General features: G+C 43.2%; 1 protein-coding gene across 1 annotated transcript in view; it reads left to right on the top strand.

Annotated features, from left to right (window-relative positions):
* The window catches only part of syn2b (synapsin IIb), a 42,026-nt gene that overhangs the window by 2,379 nt on the left and 20,002 nt on the right, over positions 1 to 19,645 (top strand). Inside the window, exons 2-3 of the mRNA XM_029827428.1 lie at positions 17,894 to 17,951; positions 18,923 to 19,014. Of these exons, the coding sequence (XP_029683288.1) occupies positions 17,894 to 17,951; positions 18,923 to 19,014 (150 nt within the window). The remainder of the gene's footprint in view (positions 1 to 17,893; positions 17,952 to 18,922; positions 19,015 to 19,645) is intronic.

Below are 19,645 nucleotides of genomic sequence, written 5' to 3'. Positions count from 1 at the left end.
AAACACGTATTAACACCGCCTGTAATGCTGAAGGACTCGTGTCTAATAAAAGCTGCAAGTGCTTCAGAACCAGCATTGGTTAGATGATGTGCTGCATCAGACATACCTGTGAGCTACCTTTAATCTTCAGATTATTCTCTTACATGTTCAATGCAATTTTACATTTCTGATCTATTGTTAATTATTGCACATTTATCAGTGTTATTTTTAATGCTGATTTTTTAGATATGCTTGAAGTGAGGATAATAAAAACATGAAATAACTTTGTTACCCCCCTCAAAGCACCATTTTGTGGCTTGATTTCTGATTCTTGTGGACTCACACTGTGACAAAATGGACTCGAGCTGTGTACGTGCACGTACAGTGTGTGCTGCAGGATTTGTGTTGCAGATCAACCTCCTGACTCGAGTCTGAGCTTGAGGCTTATCCAGAAAACCATTGCTGGCATCTTAATATCTAAACTTATATTTACCAATGACGATTCACATCTCAGCTGGCGCTGTTTCCAAATGTCTTTCCATTTTGTTTGCAGGGTGTATTTCACCCAAAATGCTCAAGAGTTGACTAGAACCTCTGGGAGAGAGAAGCATTCTGCTAAACAATATTGATTTTTACAGCCAGTGAAGTGCAAGTTATGAGGAGTGTCTCTCTATTCCTGTGTGGTTTCATTTAGAGAGCATGTGTGTGTGTGTGTGTGTGTGTGTGTGTGTTTTACGTAACAGAAGCACAGACGGGCTGAGGTGAGTGAAGAGGAGACAGAGCCTGCGGCCTTTCAAGGTGATGAGACCTCGGGGGGGGGGGAGAAAAGAAGGGAGCGGATTTGGGAATCGCAATGTGTTTTCCTCCATCTCGTACTCCTTTTGCTGCCTTTGCTCTGTGCCTTTCATCCGTCTCTGCGTGCGGCACTGGGGGGGTGGAAGAGCTCGGGCTTCATGATGTGATGCAGTAATGAGAGGAGACATGGTGATTCAGCAGCTTCAGCCCAAAGGCCGCATCTGCTCTTTTCCTCTGACGCTCTCTCTGCGTCTGCCTACGTCACTCCTATCCCCTCTTCACCCGTCTCTCTTTATCTGATTATTTTCGCCTGGCCCCAGCGCTGATTGGCTCCTAAATACCATTGAGAAGAGATTATTTTCCACTGTTGCTTTTACCAGTCCAATCCTGAGCTGCTCTGCAGTTATAAAACACCAGCTTTGACCAGGTTAGTTTGGGGCTTTTTTTGGTCACCAAGTAAGGATAATACATAGAAGCAGACGTTTGAGGCTATAAACATCATTTTAACTGTAATTACTGCTAGTAATTAGACCTGGATCCTTTATCCAAATGTGTGACATAAAACAAGTGTTGCAGTTAAGGTTTGATGATGATGCAGGAGCTGCCACATCTCTCCTCACTCCTCTGGGTGATAAATGCAATCAAATGTGCCTGCGTTCACACATTTCTGGTCGCTCTTTGTTTGGAAAAAGCACGGACACACACACACACACACACACACACACACACACACACACACACACACACACACTATCAGTGTGCAAGCACTGCGTTGCAGTCAGTTTTGAGGAGAAGCAGGAAATGGAGTTGTTGTACATTAGGCATCGTTGAAGCTCAGCTGTCCATCATGTTCTGCAGTTAGTTTCGAACATCCGAGTTTGTTACGAGGGATTAAAAAACAAAGCAGTCAGCTGCTAAGCACCCAGCTCAACATTTCTGTGCAGGGTGGTTCTGCCACTGCTTCATTTCCTCTTGCTAACGCTTATAGCACTCGGCCTGTGTGTGCTGGGCAACCGCAACTGGAATAAATGGAACGAAAAGATCGTTCAGATTGTTTGAAATGACTCCAGAGCCCGTTTCTCTGGGAGGGAGAAACTATCGGACTGTGTCAGCGAGCCCTACTAGGTCAACAAGGGAAAATGGATTGCAGCGTGCACACACACACACACACACACACTCACATTCATTGCACATTTTGATTAGCATTTTCTAAAATGCAATGGAGATTTCCAAAAGGTAATGGGTCTATTGACTCACTGAGGAATATCTGAGTAAACACAAGGCCTGTGCTCACTCCCAAGAGACCAGACTATTAGTAAATGTAGACGTGTGATGCAGGGTATGCCGATACAGACTGAGTAATAACCAGCATTAAGAAGAGCTTTTATCCCAGGATCCTGAGGGATAATAATGTCAAGCTAAGCATAGCTATTTAACTAATTTGGACTGAACCTTGTAGTGGTAGACGGCAAAGCTTCCTTTATGTTGTGATTCTGCTCTTTTTTATCATGTGCTGCTGCCATTGTGTAAAGAGTGACAAGGAATTTCTGCCCGTGTCATCATCATAAATTTGCAAGGCAACAAGCCTTTAAGCAAAGACAGCCTGTTGGGCTCTCGTCCAAAAAATAAAAACACCTCCATCCAATAAGTCACAGGCTGCAGAATGTTCTGAAAGCTAAACTGTGGATTATCTCGATAAAGGACATGACAAAACTGCTAAAGTTTGCACATTCTGAGAGGGAAATTGTGATCCATGTAATGGGATTAAACCTGAAGAAAATGGTCTTGAAGTAATTTGGCTTCTTTTATTATGTACTCTCTGCTATGCTATGTTATGCTAAAAATACAGGTGACATTAGTCTGTCCCATGATGCACCAGTGATTGGCACCTGATCAGATTCACTCCTGAGCTTTTGGCCTGATGTCATCCAGGGCGAGCAGAGGATGAGGAAAGGAGCTGTCAGGTGGTTTTTTTGACTCATGAGGCGTCATGGTAGAAGAGGAGGCAAGAGTAAAGCACCAACATGGCAGCGAAAATATGTTCCTTGTTATATTTGTAGAGTTTCCCTACGCTACAGTGAAAGTTTCCAGTTCATCTGTGCCGTCCAGTACCAAAGAATGGCAAGGAAGTCTGGACAGGATGGAACCAGCCTCTTCTCTCAAGGAAAGGTGGTCTGTTTGTAATCCACAGATGGGGTTTAGATCTGGGTTGGCATTGTGGGGTTCGTTCTTTCCTTCATGCAAGTCCACCAGACAAATAGCTTTCTATTCTGAATATGATTCTGGATCCTCGTTCAGAGTAAAGCTTAGCTCGAAACGTCATCTTATGCAGTGGCAGGGTCACACTTAAATTCTTAAATCAAATGAATTCTCTCACACACAAGCTTTAAAAGGTCTCATTAAACATTCTAATAAAAAACAGGTTATCGTTCAACTCCAGAGAGAAAAACAACGATTAGTCGTGTGTGTGACACTGAGCTCATTTTTAATGATGTTTGCAAGCATAATTGCAGGAACAACCACTTGAACATTCGCGTCAAGGGACTGGAAAATTTGTGAATCGCATATATTGACTTGCAGAACTGAGAGAGAGAGATAAGCCTATTACTATGCACGAGACGTACCTCAGAGGAATCTAAATGCCATCAATCTGCAGACCAATCAGCATCACATCACCTGTAAAGGGAACAGTCCGCTGTTGCCATGACAACAACGATTCCTCTTCAATAAATCGGAACATTTTCTGTTCGAAAAGAGACATTTATGTGATCGCACAGTGCGTTGCTGCAGACAGGTCTCCTCCATTTGTATGTCTAATACAAACTGGACAAAGTCTAAGAGATCAAAGGTCAGACGTGGACCCTGTTTTATATCTCCCCTCTCTATCACATCTCTGTGATTACAGATTTTATGTTCATCCAGCTGGACCATCTTTGTATCAGGATCCTTATTGGCTGACATGACTATGTCAAACCACAGACAGATGATAATCAGACCATCATACAGATCAGAAAATAGCTCCAAGGCTCTTAAAACAGCAGAACAGAAAAGGAGCAAAGAAGGAGGGAAAGTGTTTCAGTAGACTGACCATCCATCAAGCGAGCCTATGGAAGCGCACTTCCTCTCTCAAGCCTTGCTGGGATGATGTGATTTAGTTGCTGCAGGTACAATTGGATTACTCTGGCCACATGATCTACTTTGGCCCTGGTAGATGTTTACCCCTTATTTTGTCAAAGGAAGAAGACAGACAGGGGCTCAAGCCAGAGAGGGAGGCAAAAGTCTCAGTAAACCAAAGTGCAAAGATGTTTTTTACGCACAAAATTGGTTCAATTGTCAGCACAGACAACCGAGAAGGAGCATCGATCTGCTAACACTTCACACTGCAGAGCTGTGTTGCATCTATATTATTGATAGTATGTTCCCCCTTAGCCTACCGGAACGTGCAGTATTGTTGTTTTTTAAATTATTACACCAATAAAGATCCTTTTATTATCGAGTGGATTTCTCATGGCTGCTTCTATGTTAGAGCAGAGTCGGAAATATAATAATCAAATAAATATAGACAAAGTTGGCTGAATTTTAGGTATAATTTTATTATTTTGGTTGATTCAGGGTAGGAGATCATTTATTGTGAGATGTTATCAGGCCTGGAATCACTGGGAGGCAGCACGTTCGTCATCATTCTACTGGCTAATTGTTAGTTTCCGTCCAAATAGGATCTGAAGGATGGTGTTCTTTGCCATTGCCTCACGCGGGCACGGGGATTAGATGGGGTCACATGTCTCTATTCACATATTTACTCTCTTTCAAACTCTTTTCTGTCATCTGAAGCCCGTCCAAGGAAACCTCTTCTGAAAAATCTTATCGGGTTACCATGGAAACACATTGTATTTCAGGGTTGACCAGCATTTTGTAGAAATCCTGCACCATTGTTGTCCTTTCCCCTTTCCCAGCTCCACCAAAATACTCTCAGACTGCCTGCGAGTCTGGCTTTTAAAGTTTCTCGATCCATGAAGCTTCTGGTTGAAAAGCTGTCTGGGAAATAATGATCCAACACTTGATGATACGCCAAATTATGTTCTTGAAGAAGAAAACAGATGACACACCAAAGAAGCTGCCATCGACTGTTCATTTCAAATATCCTGTAGAGATCCTGATTGGTTCAGGGTCTGTTTTTATGGTTTTTATGTCTTCGGATGCTGTCGGCCGAGCCGGCCCGGCCAGATCTGTCCCTTCCGTGCAAACCTGGTGTCGTGCTGTTCGTGCAGCTGATGCAGACACACACTTGAACTTCATATTATTTGCATATGGTTACTAGGTTGAGGGGATGATGTGCCACTTCAGGAGGTCTAAATGACAATAAGCATTTGTGCTGAGCATAAACATGCTGTAATGTGATCAGCCCACTAGTGATCCATTCAGGTCTCTTTTTCCTGTCCAGCATGCAGCGATTAGTCATTGAACACAAGGCTGACAACAGAATTGAGACAGACCCTGAGCTGTGAGGAGAGAAGGTTTTGGGTTTTGCGAGGTCTGTCCTCCTCATTAAGCTACAGTAGTGGCTGGTACCTTTGTAATCTGGCTGGGAATCTGGAGGGTATCGGAAATTTTGAAGAGGAGTACCGGTACATGAAATAACAGAGGAAGAGGGAAGAGGGAAGAGAAAAGATGTACTGATGAGCTGTGGAGGGAGGGCAGGAGACAACAGGCAAAAGGTGAGTTCAGTCAAAGGGAACACACTCCATCCATAATCATGAGCCGCTTCTGCTCAATAACAAGTTCAGCTCCCGACTTTTGCTCCCCTGACGACGATCCGGAGCAGCTCGCTCTCACTGTCAGCCCAGTCCATGTAATGAGAGGCTCCTCATCCTTCGACGGATTACTGCAGATAGATGTAAAGCCACTGTTGAGAATTGTCTTTATCTTGTTGTTATGTGTTTCACCATATGTTCCTGTCTTCCCTTAGAAGTTAGGCAAGGTAGACTAAATGTAATTAAGAACAGAGACATTTGCAGGATTGTTGTTTGATCTACTGTTATCTCAGGAGCCAGTCAGGCAGGGGGTGTCAAACACTCATTGTAAACAGGACATCAGGGGGGTTGATGATGATCACATTTGCATGAAGAATGGGATCTGGCCTGGGAAAACAATGGAAGAGAAGAACTCTACCAACACCAAAGGGACTGGAGGAAGAGGACGGGGACATCTCAGCGGGGGATTGCATGGACATTGTGAATTTGCATGTGTGTGACTATAAAGGACTGGGCCAAGGGATAGTTAGCTTGTCAGACTTCATGCCCTGACAATTGACTCTGTTGTTGCTAGGGTTATGAACTGGCCCGGAGCTCTGTAATATTTGTGTCTGGAATTGATTCTATTGTTAAATACATTTTGAAATTGGTACTTTACTTCTCGAAGTCTTCATTCAACGAACACGCGGATCGGCAGCTACATACAGGAGGTATTGCGATCCAACACCACTCTGAGCTACCGGCCGACTCACTCAGCTCACAGTTGTTTGTACGCTTGCACTTTTTCGGGACTTAATTTTACACAAAAGGTCAGATAAGATGGTGGTATTTTCTTTGGAATGGCTCTCAGACATCCATTTTCATGGCTGTTTCGTCTGTTTGTATTTCATTTTCTGTGAAATTGTCAATTTATGTGCATTTTAGATTTTAATATAGAATTTATTTGTGCGGCTCCTGGCTGTTTTTTGTGACTAATATTAAGTTGTCACACAGAGGAAAGCCATCATCATTAATCACATCAGAGGCCTCGCGGACCTCATCTGTATCTGAAAACCCTCATTGACTTCAGTATGATCCAGACAGAGCGTCTCACTGAAGATGAAGTGGTTTTGATAATGGCCTTACACTGTATATGCAGAGCTCCACGCATTCCTGCACCCATCTCCATCTGTTCTTCAGCGTTTTCTAAATTTAGCGTCGAAAATGGTTTCGCGCCTAAACAGTGACAGTGTGGATGACGGCGTACGGTTCGGTTCTGCCTCTGAAGTGAACCCTGATGAAAGTGAGCTTTGCCGTGATCAATCTGTCATTCAGCAGCACTAAAGGGAACAAATGGAGCCAGGGAGCAGCGGCTCCGCCTGCTTATGAGGTCTTTAGCAGCTGCACCGCTGCATGAAATGGAATTTATTTGACTACTTCGGTGGCCCACAGGTATATATTTGTGTTTCTGGGCTGCTGTTATATTACACTGCTGCAGATAAATGTGTCATTAATACATTTCCTCCTCCGGCCCTGTAGTTGTCCAGCAAAGCTGTGCTTAAGAAATGACTAAACCGGCTAAAATTTCCGATACCCTCCAGTCACACAGGTGATTTATTTTATTTCTGCTGCAATGACATCATAACCATGGAAACAGATGGGAAATGAACACCAGAGTTTAGGACAAAGAAAAGGAGGACAGCAAAAGGACCGTCGCATCAGTAATTGGCTGATTTGTTTTATTTCCTTTATATGTTTTTTATCATAGTGATAATCTTGCTTTCCTTTATTATCTAAATGAAAAACAACAAGCGGAGCCTATACTCAGTTTCTCTCCTCGCTTGGGCTGCAAAGCGTGGTGTGATGGGTTCGGCGTGAATCTGCTGATTTGGAGATGCAATATGCTCCAACGGCACCCGTTGGTATACACAGCAAACACACACAGAGTGATGGTAGAACACCCTGGTGTCATCTTGGCAGCGTGTGAAAATGAGACTACAATGTTCCATATATTTCAAATGGCCTCGCTTATTAGACTACACGGCAGATCTGAAACTCTAGAAATGTTGTTGCCTCCGAGGATGATTTCATTTCAGAATGCTCATGAAATATGCAGCGTTTTGCACCAAAGCAAAACAAATATCAGAGTGAGTCTAACTGCTTTGGTCCATTTTAAAGCGGAACGTTTGGTTGGTCCATCTCTCGCAGCTGTTCAGGGAACATCAACACCAACGCTTCCTCGTGTCCTCTGCAACTCGAACCACAGGCTTTTGTTTGAACAGACAACAGAACCGTCCAGTTTGTTTTGGACGGAGCTGAGGTCGGGATTTTGAAGCGGCTCAATCCATCGCTCTCAGGGTTCCAGCAGATGCCTTCGCAGGTAGTTCTGGCTGTAGATGTGGATCTGGGTGCAGATGTACGGTAGGCACGTGTGAGCGTATTCAGTCATGCAAATTCATGTGTTTAACACGCTGCTCTGCTGAACAGTCACATGATGTCTCAAAACCCTTTTATGATTCGGCTTACAGAACTGGATGAGCATTATGCAAACACATATGTAAGTGTGTATTTGTGTGTATATATATGTATGTGTGTGTGTGTGTGCGTGTGTGTGTCGTGACCAGAAACTATCCTCCCTCTTGAGCACGTCTCAAACACCCACACTGATGCTTCGTGCTGCTTCTGTCTTTCCTGTGTGATGTGAGTGAAAAACTGTCCAACAAGAACAGCTCAGCCCATCCGACCCCTCAGAAATCCTCGAAACACCGACATCCGACCAGCAGAACACGAGACTCGCGGTAATGAGGCTCCTCTGGCCACATCATTAGATCATCTGCTTGCAAATTTCCCCTCACAGGTGGTACAGCTTCCACAGAGGTTGGATTTAATCCTCAAATTTGGATTCTAAAAGCCACTGACTGTGGTCCCAGACAACAAGGACAACAGGAAGCTCTCCTGATTACACTCTCTGCAGATCTGCTGGAGGCCAAGTGGACTTCAGGTGTTGCAGTGTCATAAACAACAGGGAGACATGGAGATGACCTCAGAGAGCCGGCACTCTCACCCCCTGGGGTCCAAATTAATATTGGCTGAATCCACATGAACCCTTCTGCAAAAGCGTGGATCAATACTGAGAATTCATCGTTCATTAAACAGAGCAGTTTAGCTTCTCTCTCACCATCAGCAACGTTCCCCAACCAAGATAAACTGTGATTCAACATGAATAGCTCTTAGCTGGAGGTCGCACTCGCGATAAGCTACCTGACTGGAGACAGATGACCCTCTAGGCAGAATCAGCAGCAGTCCTTTGTGACGGTTTATTGCTTTTCTGGGCTAATGGACTGATTTCAGATGAGCAGAAGGGAAACTGCCTCCATATTCACCTGCACGTCTCTGCCCCTCAGGCTGTTGTTTCAACAAAATATGTCTGCTGACTATGGCAGCATGGGGCTTTTTAAAATATTTACTCAGTCTTTGTGGGTTGTAACGGAGTAAAAAGGATCTCCATCAGATACAAATATCAGCTCAAGTCAACATTCCAGTCATCAAAGGGGAAAGTGAATGGATTATAGATTCACTCGCTGCCGTTTGTGTGACGTGACCTTAGGAAAATCAGACATTTAGAGATCAGGTCACTGTGAGGATCCACTGGAGGAGGCTGAATGCAGGTATCCTTCAGGGGACTGAATATTCATAAGGAATGCTTCAGAATCACTGCAGAGTGTCTGAATTTAATAACAGGCAATTAACAAGGCAATTAGCATAGCTACAAGTCCCAAGAATGTCAGAAATCAGGAGCGATTAATCTTGTCTGATCCTCCGGGAGATAAAGTACATGTTTGAATAGTGTTCTTCTGACAGAGATCAATGGAACAAACACTATTATGTTAATCTTTGATATCACAAATCCTGCAAATGCTGCATTTTCATTGTTAGTTGAATAGTTTTCAATTGATTCTTAATCAAAACAGTTCTGCAAATGGGAATAAAAGATTTTGAACTTCCTGTGAACAAAAACCTGTGAAAATGGTGATGACAACAAGAAGCATAAAACAATATCACCCAAAGGTGTTATTTTTAATAACAGGGTACATTCGGTTTAATAAAACATCGCGTTCTATAATGAATTAGAGCCAAAGGACAAATTGTCTTTGAAAATCACATCATAACAAGGAAATATAATGTAATTGAACGAATGTCAACATAACAGAGAGAATGAGAGATGAGGTGTGTTGCCATGACACTGAAGCAGAGTGTGACTGACAAGGACGTGACAGTTGGGGACAGGTTGAATTTTCCTAAAAATAATCTCCGAATGGTGACCGGGGACCCGCGGACACGTGTCGCCATCGTCTGCCCGAGCACCATGTCACATGACTGCCCCACGGCTGCGGCACTCAGCCATGTCACGGCCCGATGAGCTCCCTCCCTCACACACAAACACACACACACACACACTAACGGTAGGAGGACAGTGGAGAGGACCTAGCGAGAGGTTTCAGGGCAGACAGGAATTCTTCCTTTTGCACGTGCGTACATGTTCACAGCAGCTGTGTGTGCCTGGTCAGGTGACCCAGAGCATGCAGATAACCTGTTATTAAGCTTTTCAGTTATAACGCCACCATGAATGACTCGTGTTGCCTGTTCAACTCGTGTGGAACTGTTGAATGGCGAAGCTTCACGTCCAGCTCAGTGCGCTGGACTAGCCGTCTGTTTAGTCTGTGATGTGATGAGACATCTCCAAAACCGATTACATCATTTTATAAAAACCTCTGGTCACATACAAGAGGAGCTGGTAAACCTGTCCAGGTTGTACGCTGCCCAAAGGCAGCAGAAATTGGCTCTAGCCCCCGGCGACGCCGCTGTGGGATAAAGACACCAATGATGAGTGGATATACAGATATACAGGTTGTCAGTCTGAAAGGAAGACAACAGGCCAAAGCATTAAGCATCACCCTTAAAAGCTACCACAGGGTCAAAAACACAAGGAATAGCAACACTAGACCCATGAACACAAGTCGGTCAGGCTGTCAAAGAGGATTTAAGCACATAATGAAAGAGCACAAGCACCTGAGCACATTTTGGGTCCCAGTTGAGAGCATTCTGTAGTGCTATTTTTACTGGAATAAAGAACCTATATGGTTGGAATACTGTATTGCAGTACGTTGCTGCCCATTGCGAGCCTAAATGGAGTGTTTGGCATAGAGTTGGTTGACATCCCAAACAGCCCTGAAACAAACTGACTCTTTTACAAAAGGAGAGATGAAATTACTCTGGACAAAGCGACAGAGGTCATGGCGGCTGTGTTTTTATGTCAGGAACCACTTTTGGGTTCCGGCAAATGTCATTTCACCTTTTCCCTTCCTGATGAGTTTGTTTTATGGTGTAAAATTGACTTATAACATTGACTAATACTCACTGTCTAAAGTTTGTTTAATGGCATTTGCACTTTAAGTGCTGCAGCGATTCTCATAGTGGAGTTTGGCATTATTCATCAGTGTCTTATGCTATGCTGTGCTTCATGGAAGGAGTGTTAGCTTAGGCTTAGCCCGTTTACATTATTATAACCTGGATCATATGTGTTTGGCAACGTTTCTCCACGCGATTCGTTAATCAAAACAACTCTGGATTTGATCACATTGTGACACGATCATTTCCAGGGTGGTAATCATCACGCCACACTGCATACTGGTCTTTCTGCCCCACTGGGCCTCGCTGCTCAAGCACGTTCCACGAGCAGGAGTTAATACCCCACCGACAAGACCCCTGACAGCCTCGTTCCATCGAGCCAAACGGTATTAATGAGCGAATCGTTCAATTATCCATGTGTGCTGTGGAGAAAGATGTAAACACACAAATTGATACATTCATCACTTTGTACACTGCTGTGTGGAGAGATGCAAATGCGCTTGTTTGCTTCCAGCTGTGCGTCAAGTCGCACATTTACCTCTACATTTTTGACACACACCCCCCTCCCTCCATTCTCTGGACGGAAAATAAAAGCATGTAAGTGTAAGCCTATGATGCATGTGCCTCTGTCTGTGTGTGGGAGGGTTGTTTTAGTCCTGGCTGAGTGATAAATGGGAACTAACAAGACAGTTTTCATCCCTTCTAACCCCAACAAAAATGGCTTCTGTGATTCTACAGGCTGTGCAGATCAACTGCTCAGAGAAAAGCAGCTCTTAACACATTTTTGTTGTTATTTTTTAATAAATGAAACTATAGTACTAAATTACCCTCTAATTAAGAGGGTACAGTAACTGGCGCCACCACATCAGGTTTTTTAAATCAGGTTTGAGGCCTGTGAATTAAAAGCTAACGTTGGGATTGGCAGCACAGAGGCCCAAACGCCGGCTGCCATAATGATGATGTCAGACGCTTGCGCTGGTTTTGGGTGTTCGGGTCTGGTTTAGAAGAGTGCCAAATGATTGAAAGCAAGAAGCAATTCATGGACATTCTGTGGTAATAACTGCAAATGAAAGAACACGGCCTCCCTTCATTCATCCTCCATTTTAAAATTCCTTCCTGTCTATATTACTGAGTGCTTTGTTAAACAATTCATTTTTTTGGACATTTGAGGCATGGTAATCTTATCATCCGGTTTAATGGAAAGTCTGTCATTTGAAGGATATAATCTGTGGATTTTAATCAGAATTTAGGTGACATTTGTGTCGTTACATCATCAGAGAGCTGAGAGTCACAGGTGTGACTCTAAAGTGGGATTTTGGCAGCCATACGGATTATTTCAATTTTGTAATTGTGCTAACGGGAGCATTAATTTCCCGAATAAAGCGTTCATTAGGATGCAAATGTCCAGCGTTATGTCTCCCTGTAACCCCATTTTAGGTGTTTTCAACATGGCTGGAGTCTGTCAGACGCTTGTGCCGCAACTGGAAAAACAGTCATTGAGGTATTGACTGAGAAAGTGACCTGGCTTGTTAGAGGTCTGGTGAGCTGCCAATAGCTGGGAAGAAAAGGTGAATGGGTTTTCTGAGTAATGGAGCAACTACCAAAGCTTTGCTGTGACATTTTGGATGGAAAGACTATATTTGCTCTTCTTGCTTTGTTATTTTTAATGCAGTTAAAAAGGTCATTCAAGGCTGTTTTATGTGCTGTACCTCCTGTAGCCAAACAAGACTCAAATATTCTCGCTCCAGTCCGTGTTCGTGTGAAGGACTTCTGGCCGTCTAAGAGAGTCCCCACGGGCCCAGGATGAGCCGTCTCCAGCTTCTTAAGATGGCGCTGGTGTCCTCAGGTGTTAGTCTGTCGTAGCTCCACCTGCTGGGAATAATACACCGCGTTCCCCTCCCACCATCGGTGCAGTTGGAGCGTTCGTCTCCCTCCGGCCGAGTCTTTGGAGCGCAGCGGCGTGTGCCAACAGTACACAGCGTAGCTTCACCCTAAAACAGGCCCTGATATTTCCTTTTTATGGCCCAGCCATTTAAAACAACCCTCCAAATGGATGCCAGCCTTTCTATAACTTAATCCAGCCGCAGTTCACTTAAATCCAAACACTGCTGCTCCACCTTATCATGACTGCATGGTGTCGGCGGCTGCAGCAGATAATTACGTAGCTCTCAGTGGACACGTGCCGAATCACCTTCTCTGACATCTCTTGTGGAAATGTCTCCCTTACTCTCTCTAAAACAGGGGTGCCGGTGACACGCCGCATAAAACGCTGCCGAGCATCATCACGGCATTCAGCAACCGCTGTGCTGTCGATTGTGCAAACACATTACGTGGCGATGAGCGATGTCACGGTGTATATGCTAACAAACGGGGGAGGAGGGGTGAAACGGAGGGCTGGGTGATGCAGAAATTAGAGGCTAGTAGGATGAAGTGTAGATCTCCATTCTGGTTTTAATGGCCGTCAAGTGCCTGTTGGGGATGCAGTAACTGCAGTTTATCCATAGTGGGAAGGGTGTTTTAAAATTTCTAAAATTGAAGCCACGAGCAACCACGGCGTGTTCATGACGCCCGGCCTGACTTGCTTTCCAACAAACCAGCGGGCTAAAGAGGAAGCAGTCGGAGGTGAGCAGCCTGCAGCTCCCCATCAACACCAGTGTTGTTTCTGCACTAATTTAGAGAGCTCACAGAGCTTTTGCTGCAGCGTTTCACGTATAATCATATTTTTTGGCCACAAGAGCTAATTGGTTTACTCATTAGTTGAGAACTTTGAAAATCTAGCAGATGGGCATAGGAACATGGCTAACAGTGGCATTTCCCACACATAAGCTTGTTTTAGGTGCACAGATGCTCTTCTGTCTCCCAGATGATCCATGCCAACTCCTATTTTTACATGCAAATAAGCTAGCAGCTATTGTGAGCCCGGATCTTTGTTCCGTAGGTGGCTGTGCACCTTTAAAGCTAAACTGTAGTTCACTATAATCTGCTTGTAGAAACAAAACTGCTGAAATCGTCTCGTCCCAGCAGGCACAGGACAATCAGTAGACGCCCGTCTGGTTGAGGTGCATGAAAAGTCTTATTTGTGCCAAACCAAGACAGCTTTTGATTTATCTTCCTCCCGTGCTGCTGCAGTGAAACTCTGCCTCAGCATGGTTAAAGCAGTCACCTTGCTGAGGGATGACTCAGTTGTTTTGGGTTTTTCAGACTGCAATTTAGACAGATTTTCTCCTGGAGATTGTGCAGCTCCTACAATCTCCCTCTCCAGGGATGCATCAATTATATAGCTGACAGGCAACAAGTGAGTTTTACACAAGACGGGTGACTTTTTATCTTTAACTCTATCTCAGGATGCAGATGAACCAGGTTATTTTGGGAGTCAAGTGTTTTCCAAATGAAGACACTGAAACAACTGATCAGTTTAATTTAAAAAAAACAAAGCCATATTGCAAAATAATTGCAAAAAAATGACATTATTAAATTCCTTTATCTTCAGTACAAAATCTGTTTCTGGAGACAGCGTGTCAAGATGAGGAACATGCTCATTAAAAATACACAAGTTTTGATGGAGAAGCACTGAGGTACCAAAGAATAAAGAGGCAAGAAGAAGAAAACTGTCAAATTACAGAGTACAAACACACACACACACACACACACACACACACACACACACACAGTGAGGGAAGTGAATGACAGAAGGTGTTGCAGCCTTCTGTGCCACAGTTAAATAATTCAAGCGACATCTTCACTTCGGGGCAGAAGAGATGAGCCGCTGACTGAGAACTTTATGTGCTGAGCACGTGCAGCCGACCCAGCCAATCACAGCTTGCTCCGTCCGTACGCCGTCCTCAGATGCTAAAAGTCAAATATGAGAGGGAACATTAACCCTCTGCGGTCAAAGACTGATCCAATCTTTGCTTCCTGTATTGAGTCAGGGGGCTGGGGGTCACACCAGCCACCTCCCCACTTCTGTAAACCTGCTCTTCCCTCCCTTTTCCTGACATGACAGCAGAAGATCTGAGCCTCTTCGCAGCTACCTTTGCTCAGCGCCGCGCGTCACAGACTTTTGTTGCTGGGTATACAGCAGCCAGCTGTTCAGTATGCAGCGGTCATTTCACTTCCTGCCTATTGATCTAGTTGTGTCGCTTGGGTTACATTTTGATCAAATTCTGTCTAGATGTTTGGGCTGCTGCTGTTTTGGTTAATTGCATGAAGTCTTTACATCAATAAAAACATGCTTATATGAGAACTGGGTATATCTTTCTTTATACAGAATTGCTAGAACCCTTTTAAACAATGACATCCTGTGACGTGCAAATATGGGGCGACTCCTGGGCCCTGGAGTTAATGGCTTCTACTCATTATCTTGCTCTGACATTGTCTGACTGCACCTACAGGAAGAATATCTCTGCCGGTTAAATAATTAGCCTTCCTGCAGACCTGTAGCTGGCAGCCCTTTCAAACTTGGTTATTATCTCTCTTACTTGTACTTGGGAGCAGGTGGTAAGATGTCTGATTTGTTGCCTGAGCAACCGCAGCAAAGAGAACAAGTGTCTAAAATATTAAAGAAGCCCTCGACCCAACAGAATTATCAGCCCTCCAGTACAACTTTATATCATATTAGAATGCCCATGATGCCTTGTTCAGTTTTATGTATAGATTCCATCAATCAGGGAATAGAAATGATGCTATAAGGAGGGTGAGATTTGTGAGCGCTCTCCTTGCCGTCTGGTTTTTCCTGTGCATTGATTTCAAAAGGCTGGTGGGTGCCACAGACTCCCGGACTCCACAGATCAATGAGAAAATTGGGTTTGCATCAAATGACCCTAAAAGACAATCGACACAACAGACTATCGGCGCTGAAGAGGAGGGATTTATCTAATCTTAGTTTCAGCAGAATGCTCTCCGGTAGCTTTAAGGTTCAATAAAGCTTCAGAGAGCCGAGCACAAACAGAGTTCTCAAATGTCTGATATGGAATAACCCTTAGGAACAGAACTTTCTCCCATGTACGCTCGACAAACAGCAAAAGAATTTTCTGCTAATGCACTGCGGCTTTAATGGAAATGTCCAGATTGCTTCACTCCAAGTTCTTTGTTATGCAGCACTAAGCAGGAACAAACACACTTCCATGCGACTGGCCTTGTTATTCCAAAGCATTTATGTACAGTATCTTCCGGCGCTTCTGGCGCAGATGTTGTAGACGTTTATCCATGCTACAGGCATTAACGCGCCATCAAACCACCACAGATGATGACTTTTGTGCTATCAACAATCTGGGTTCTCCTCTTCCTGCTGTGGATGGAAGAGAACATGGCAGCTGTGATTTCAACAGACGGGTTAATCTGGTGTGAGCTGTAGTTTTCATTTAATATCCCCCACATGCTGACAAAATAAATCATTAGATCAGTGGGAGTCAGCCTTGAGACTGAAGACGCACCACCTTTTGTGGATCACAGCATTCTCCAGTTGGTTATTTAAATTATTAATAGAATAATTTGATGAATAAATTAGCCAAACAATTCATTTTAATCACTAGCCGAAGGGTATTTTTAAGCACTTTTAATAAGGAGAAGTTGAGTTCCAATTTTTTTGTCAAGACACTAGTTTTTTAAAACTTATTGTGGATTGTCATTATCTTTATATGTAGTGTATTGTTTAAGCAATATCATCTGAATATCAACACCGGCGTAATTCGGTCGTAGATTATCATTGTTTTTCGTTTATACAAAAGCGCATTTTGTTAGTTAACAGTAAGAAGTCACGAAATATTGTGATTTGTAAGCTCATTAAATAATTTATGCGGCTACGCCAAACAAATAGCTCCGCAGCTGACGTAACAATATTTAAAGATTATCAGAACGTCTGTACAGCGGAGTAATATTGTCGGTGAAAAGTCCCAGTACGGTTGTGCTCTGTGTCAGCAATCATGGAAGCACTTGGTCGGAACTGTTTTATAACCATACATACTCTATATGTACATAGTTTTTTTGTTGTATGTTTTTAAAATCACAAATATCGTGAAAGCTCATAATTGATCTATAATTAGTGTTTGGTAGTGCATGAGTAGTGTGTAATATTTCCAATATTTAGTGACATCTAGCGGCCGTAATATATATTGCAATGATTAAAAAAAGCATTTTTATAGGGAAGGTATGGCGACTGCAAGATAATTAAGTTATTATTCCTACTACTGCATCAACATTCAGCTCGCCAACATAGATATAAACAAAAAGATTAATTTTCTCTTCTGTTTTTCATTTGGGAAAGAAAATGAACGAACCAGTCCCAATGAACCAGTCCCAGCACCCACAAAGGTGGACCCACATCAGTCATTCTAATAAATATCACTTCTAATGGCAGCGACAAACGCTTTAGTCGAAAATAATTAGGCTGAAATATTCCTGCTTGATCAATACATCCCCCCTGGACACTGCAAACATCTAGATCGTGTTTACGTTTCCCAGTGTTAATAATTCTGGTCCTGCAGAAACTCGCTCAGACCGTTGACGTCACATATTTTATCGGGGCATTGATTGTCGTTTGAGGCGTCAGTGAGATTCCTCTGACAGATGGTCTGAAGTTAATGGACCAGGCAAACAAGCTGCTTCACAATGTCCTGGGAGATGGCATGGAAGGACCCATCCACATGGTGCGGAGCCAACAGCTGCTTCTTGTTGGTGATGAATTATTTGAATGGAATTGTTTCAAAAAATAAAGGGATGGAGATAGATGACTGCACTTCTGTCGGGGTCCACTTTAAATGGCCAAACTCCTCTGGTGTTGATCTGTTCTTGTTTCAATGTTTGGCTGATTGCTGTGCAATTCGTCTATTGATCTGTTGACAGCGTGCCAAAGAAGACGTCCCAGATCATTTTGTTCCGTTAACTGGAAGCGTAAACACTTTTCTGTCCTCCCTCATTTGCCCAGTAGAGGGCAGCACACTCACAGCGTGGATACAACCTAAACCTTTTTTTCTCCTTTGCAGGGCCAAAGTGTTTCGGGGCAAGAAGGTCCTCGGGGAGTATGACATCAAAGTGGAGCAGGTAAATTACTAGACATGTTTTATATAGCTGCGATGCTGCAGAATCTTTTCTAAAAGGTTTAGAACCTCTGGGAGGCATGAATGGGAAGTATGAGCAGACACCATGCACGTTTCACAGACAGAGATTATTTTGTTGAGATGGTGTAAAACTTAAATATATGCACAAAAATATGACCATATGGTCAACCGGGAATACCAAAAGGCTATATTAATTATATGCATGGAAATATTTCATAACAGCTGTCCAGTATGTAGCGTTACACGCTTGCAGTTCAACTTATGATTAGTTATCCAAGGTAATTTTCTGTGTCGACTGGACTGTTTTTCTTCTCTTTTGAAGACTGTTCTTCTTCTCTTTTCTATCCAGAAGGCTTCTTCTGTTCTGAACTAACTGGGGACAGAGCTTGAAAATATAGATAGAAGGCGAAATGTCTTCAAAAGAGAAGAAAAACAGTCCAGTTGACACAGAAAACTACCTTGGATAACTATGACCTGTATGATTGAGAATCTGATTAGCAAAGACTTCCCCCCATTTTAAATCTGTTGTCACCTGAGCTGAACGTGGTTTTAGTCTCCTAACTATTGGATGCATTTATGGAGTGCAAGTGTTTACATGGTCATGTTTCGACGGGATAAAATTACGCCTTCTCAAAGGCATATTTACTGTATTTTCTTTGTATATTAATCCTAATGTGAATAAATATGCCTTTCAGAGGCATATTTATTAGCTTTATAAAGACTGATGTGGGTCTCCTCCACTATGCTCGTCAGACAGACATGATTATATCGTCATAGCAACCAGTGAGGCGCTGGATGGACCTTTGAAGTATTCGTTTAGTTTGGCATATTATGAACAATTATTGGTGGTTGGGAAATGTGATTATAATTGTTCCAAATTATCTTTTTTTCAATTATTTACTGTCCTTGCCATACACTGGTTTTGAAAGCAACTTGTGTTTTCTTTTTTAATAGGCTGAGTTTTCTGAAATTAACCTGATCTCACAATCAAATGGCTCCTGTAGCGTGGACATGCAGGCCATCAGGGGCGGAACCAAAGTGGTCAGGTGAGGCCCCACACACACGACGGATTAATAACCACCACTTGGTGCCTACCCTGCAAAACCTATCAAAGGTGCCCCCCCACTCCTCATTTGCCATCAACCCTGCCCAAACCGTCCACCATTCCCACATGAACTTTACTAGTCTAAAACACTGTGCAGGACTTTACATTTTATTTATGATTTGCTGCAGATAACATTAGTTTTAATGCAGCCATAGAAAAGCAGCAGGGAGACTCCTCAAATTCAAGTTATCTGATTGGTTGGTAGCGTCGGTTGGACCTATTAACAGTTATCATTAATCTGAGGAAATAAAAAACCCTCCTGGCTTGAGATAATGCAAGCCTAACAGATAATTATTAAGAGTTAAATGGAACACTGGTTTTGGCGGTGATGGGCTTTAACACTGTCTAATCTGCAAAGACATTCCAAGACACTTTTACAATCGGAACGCTAAAGAAAAAAAAATGCAGGGTGAGCATCTACTCGAATAAAAATCAGCCAACACTATTACTATTCAACATTTTAATCTTTGGTAACCATAATAAATACAATACATCAATACAGTAGATCACAGTAAAAAGGTGTTTCACATGAAAAATAAGCTCTCTCAAATTCCTCCATGACTCTGGCTTGC

Source organism: Takifugu rubripes, chromosome 19, assembly GCF_901000725.2.
Source record: "Takifugu rubripes chromosome 19, fTakRub1.2, whole genome shotgun sequence".
NCBI lineage: Eukaryota > Metazoa > Chordata > Actinopteri > Tetraodontiformes > Tetraodontidae > Takifugu > Takifugu rubripes.
This window is presented reverse-complemented; position numbering and strand designations above follow the sequence as displayed.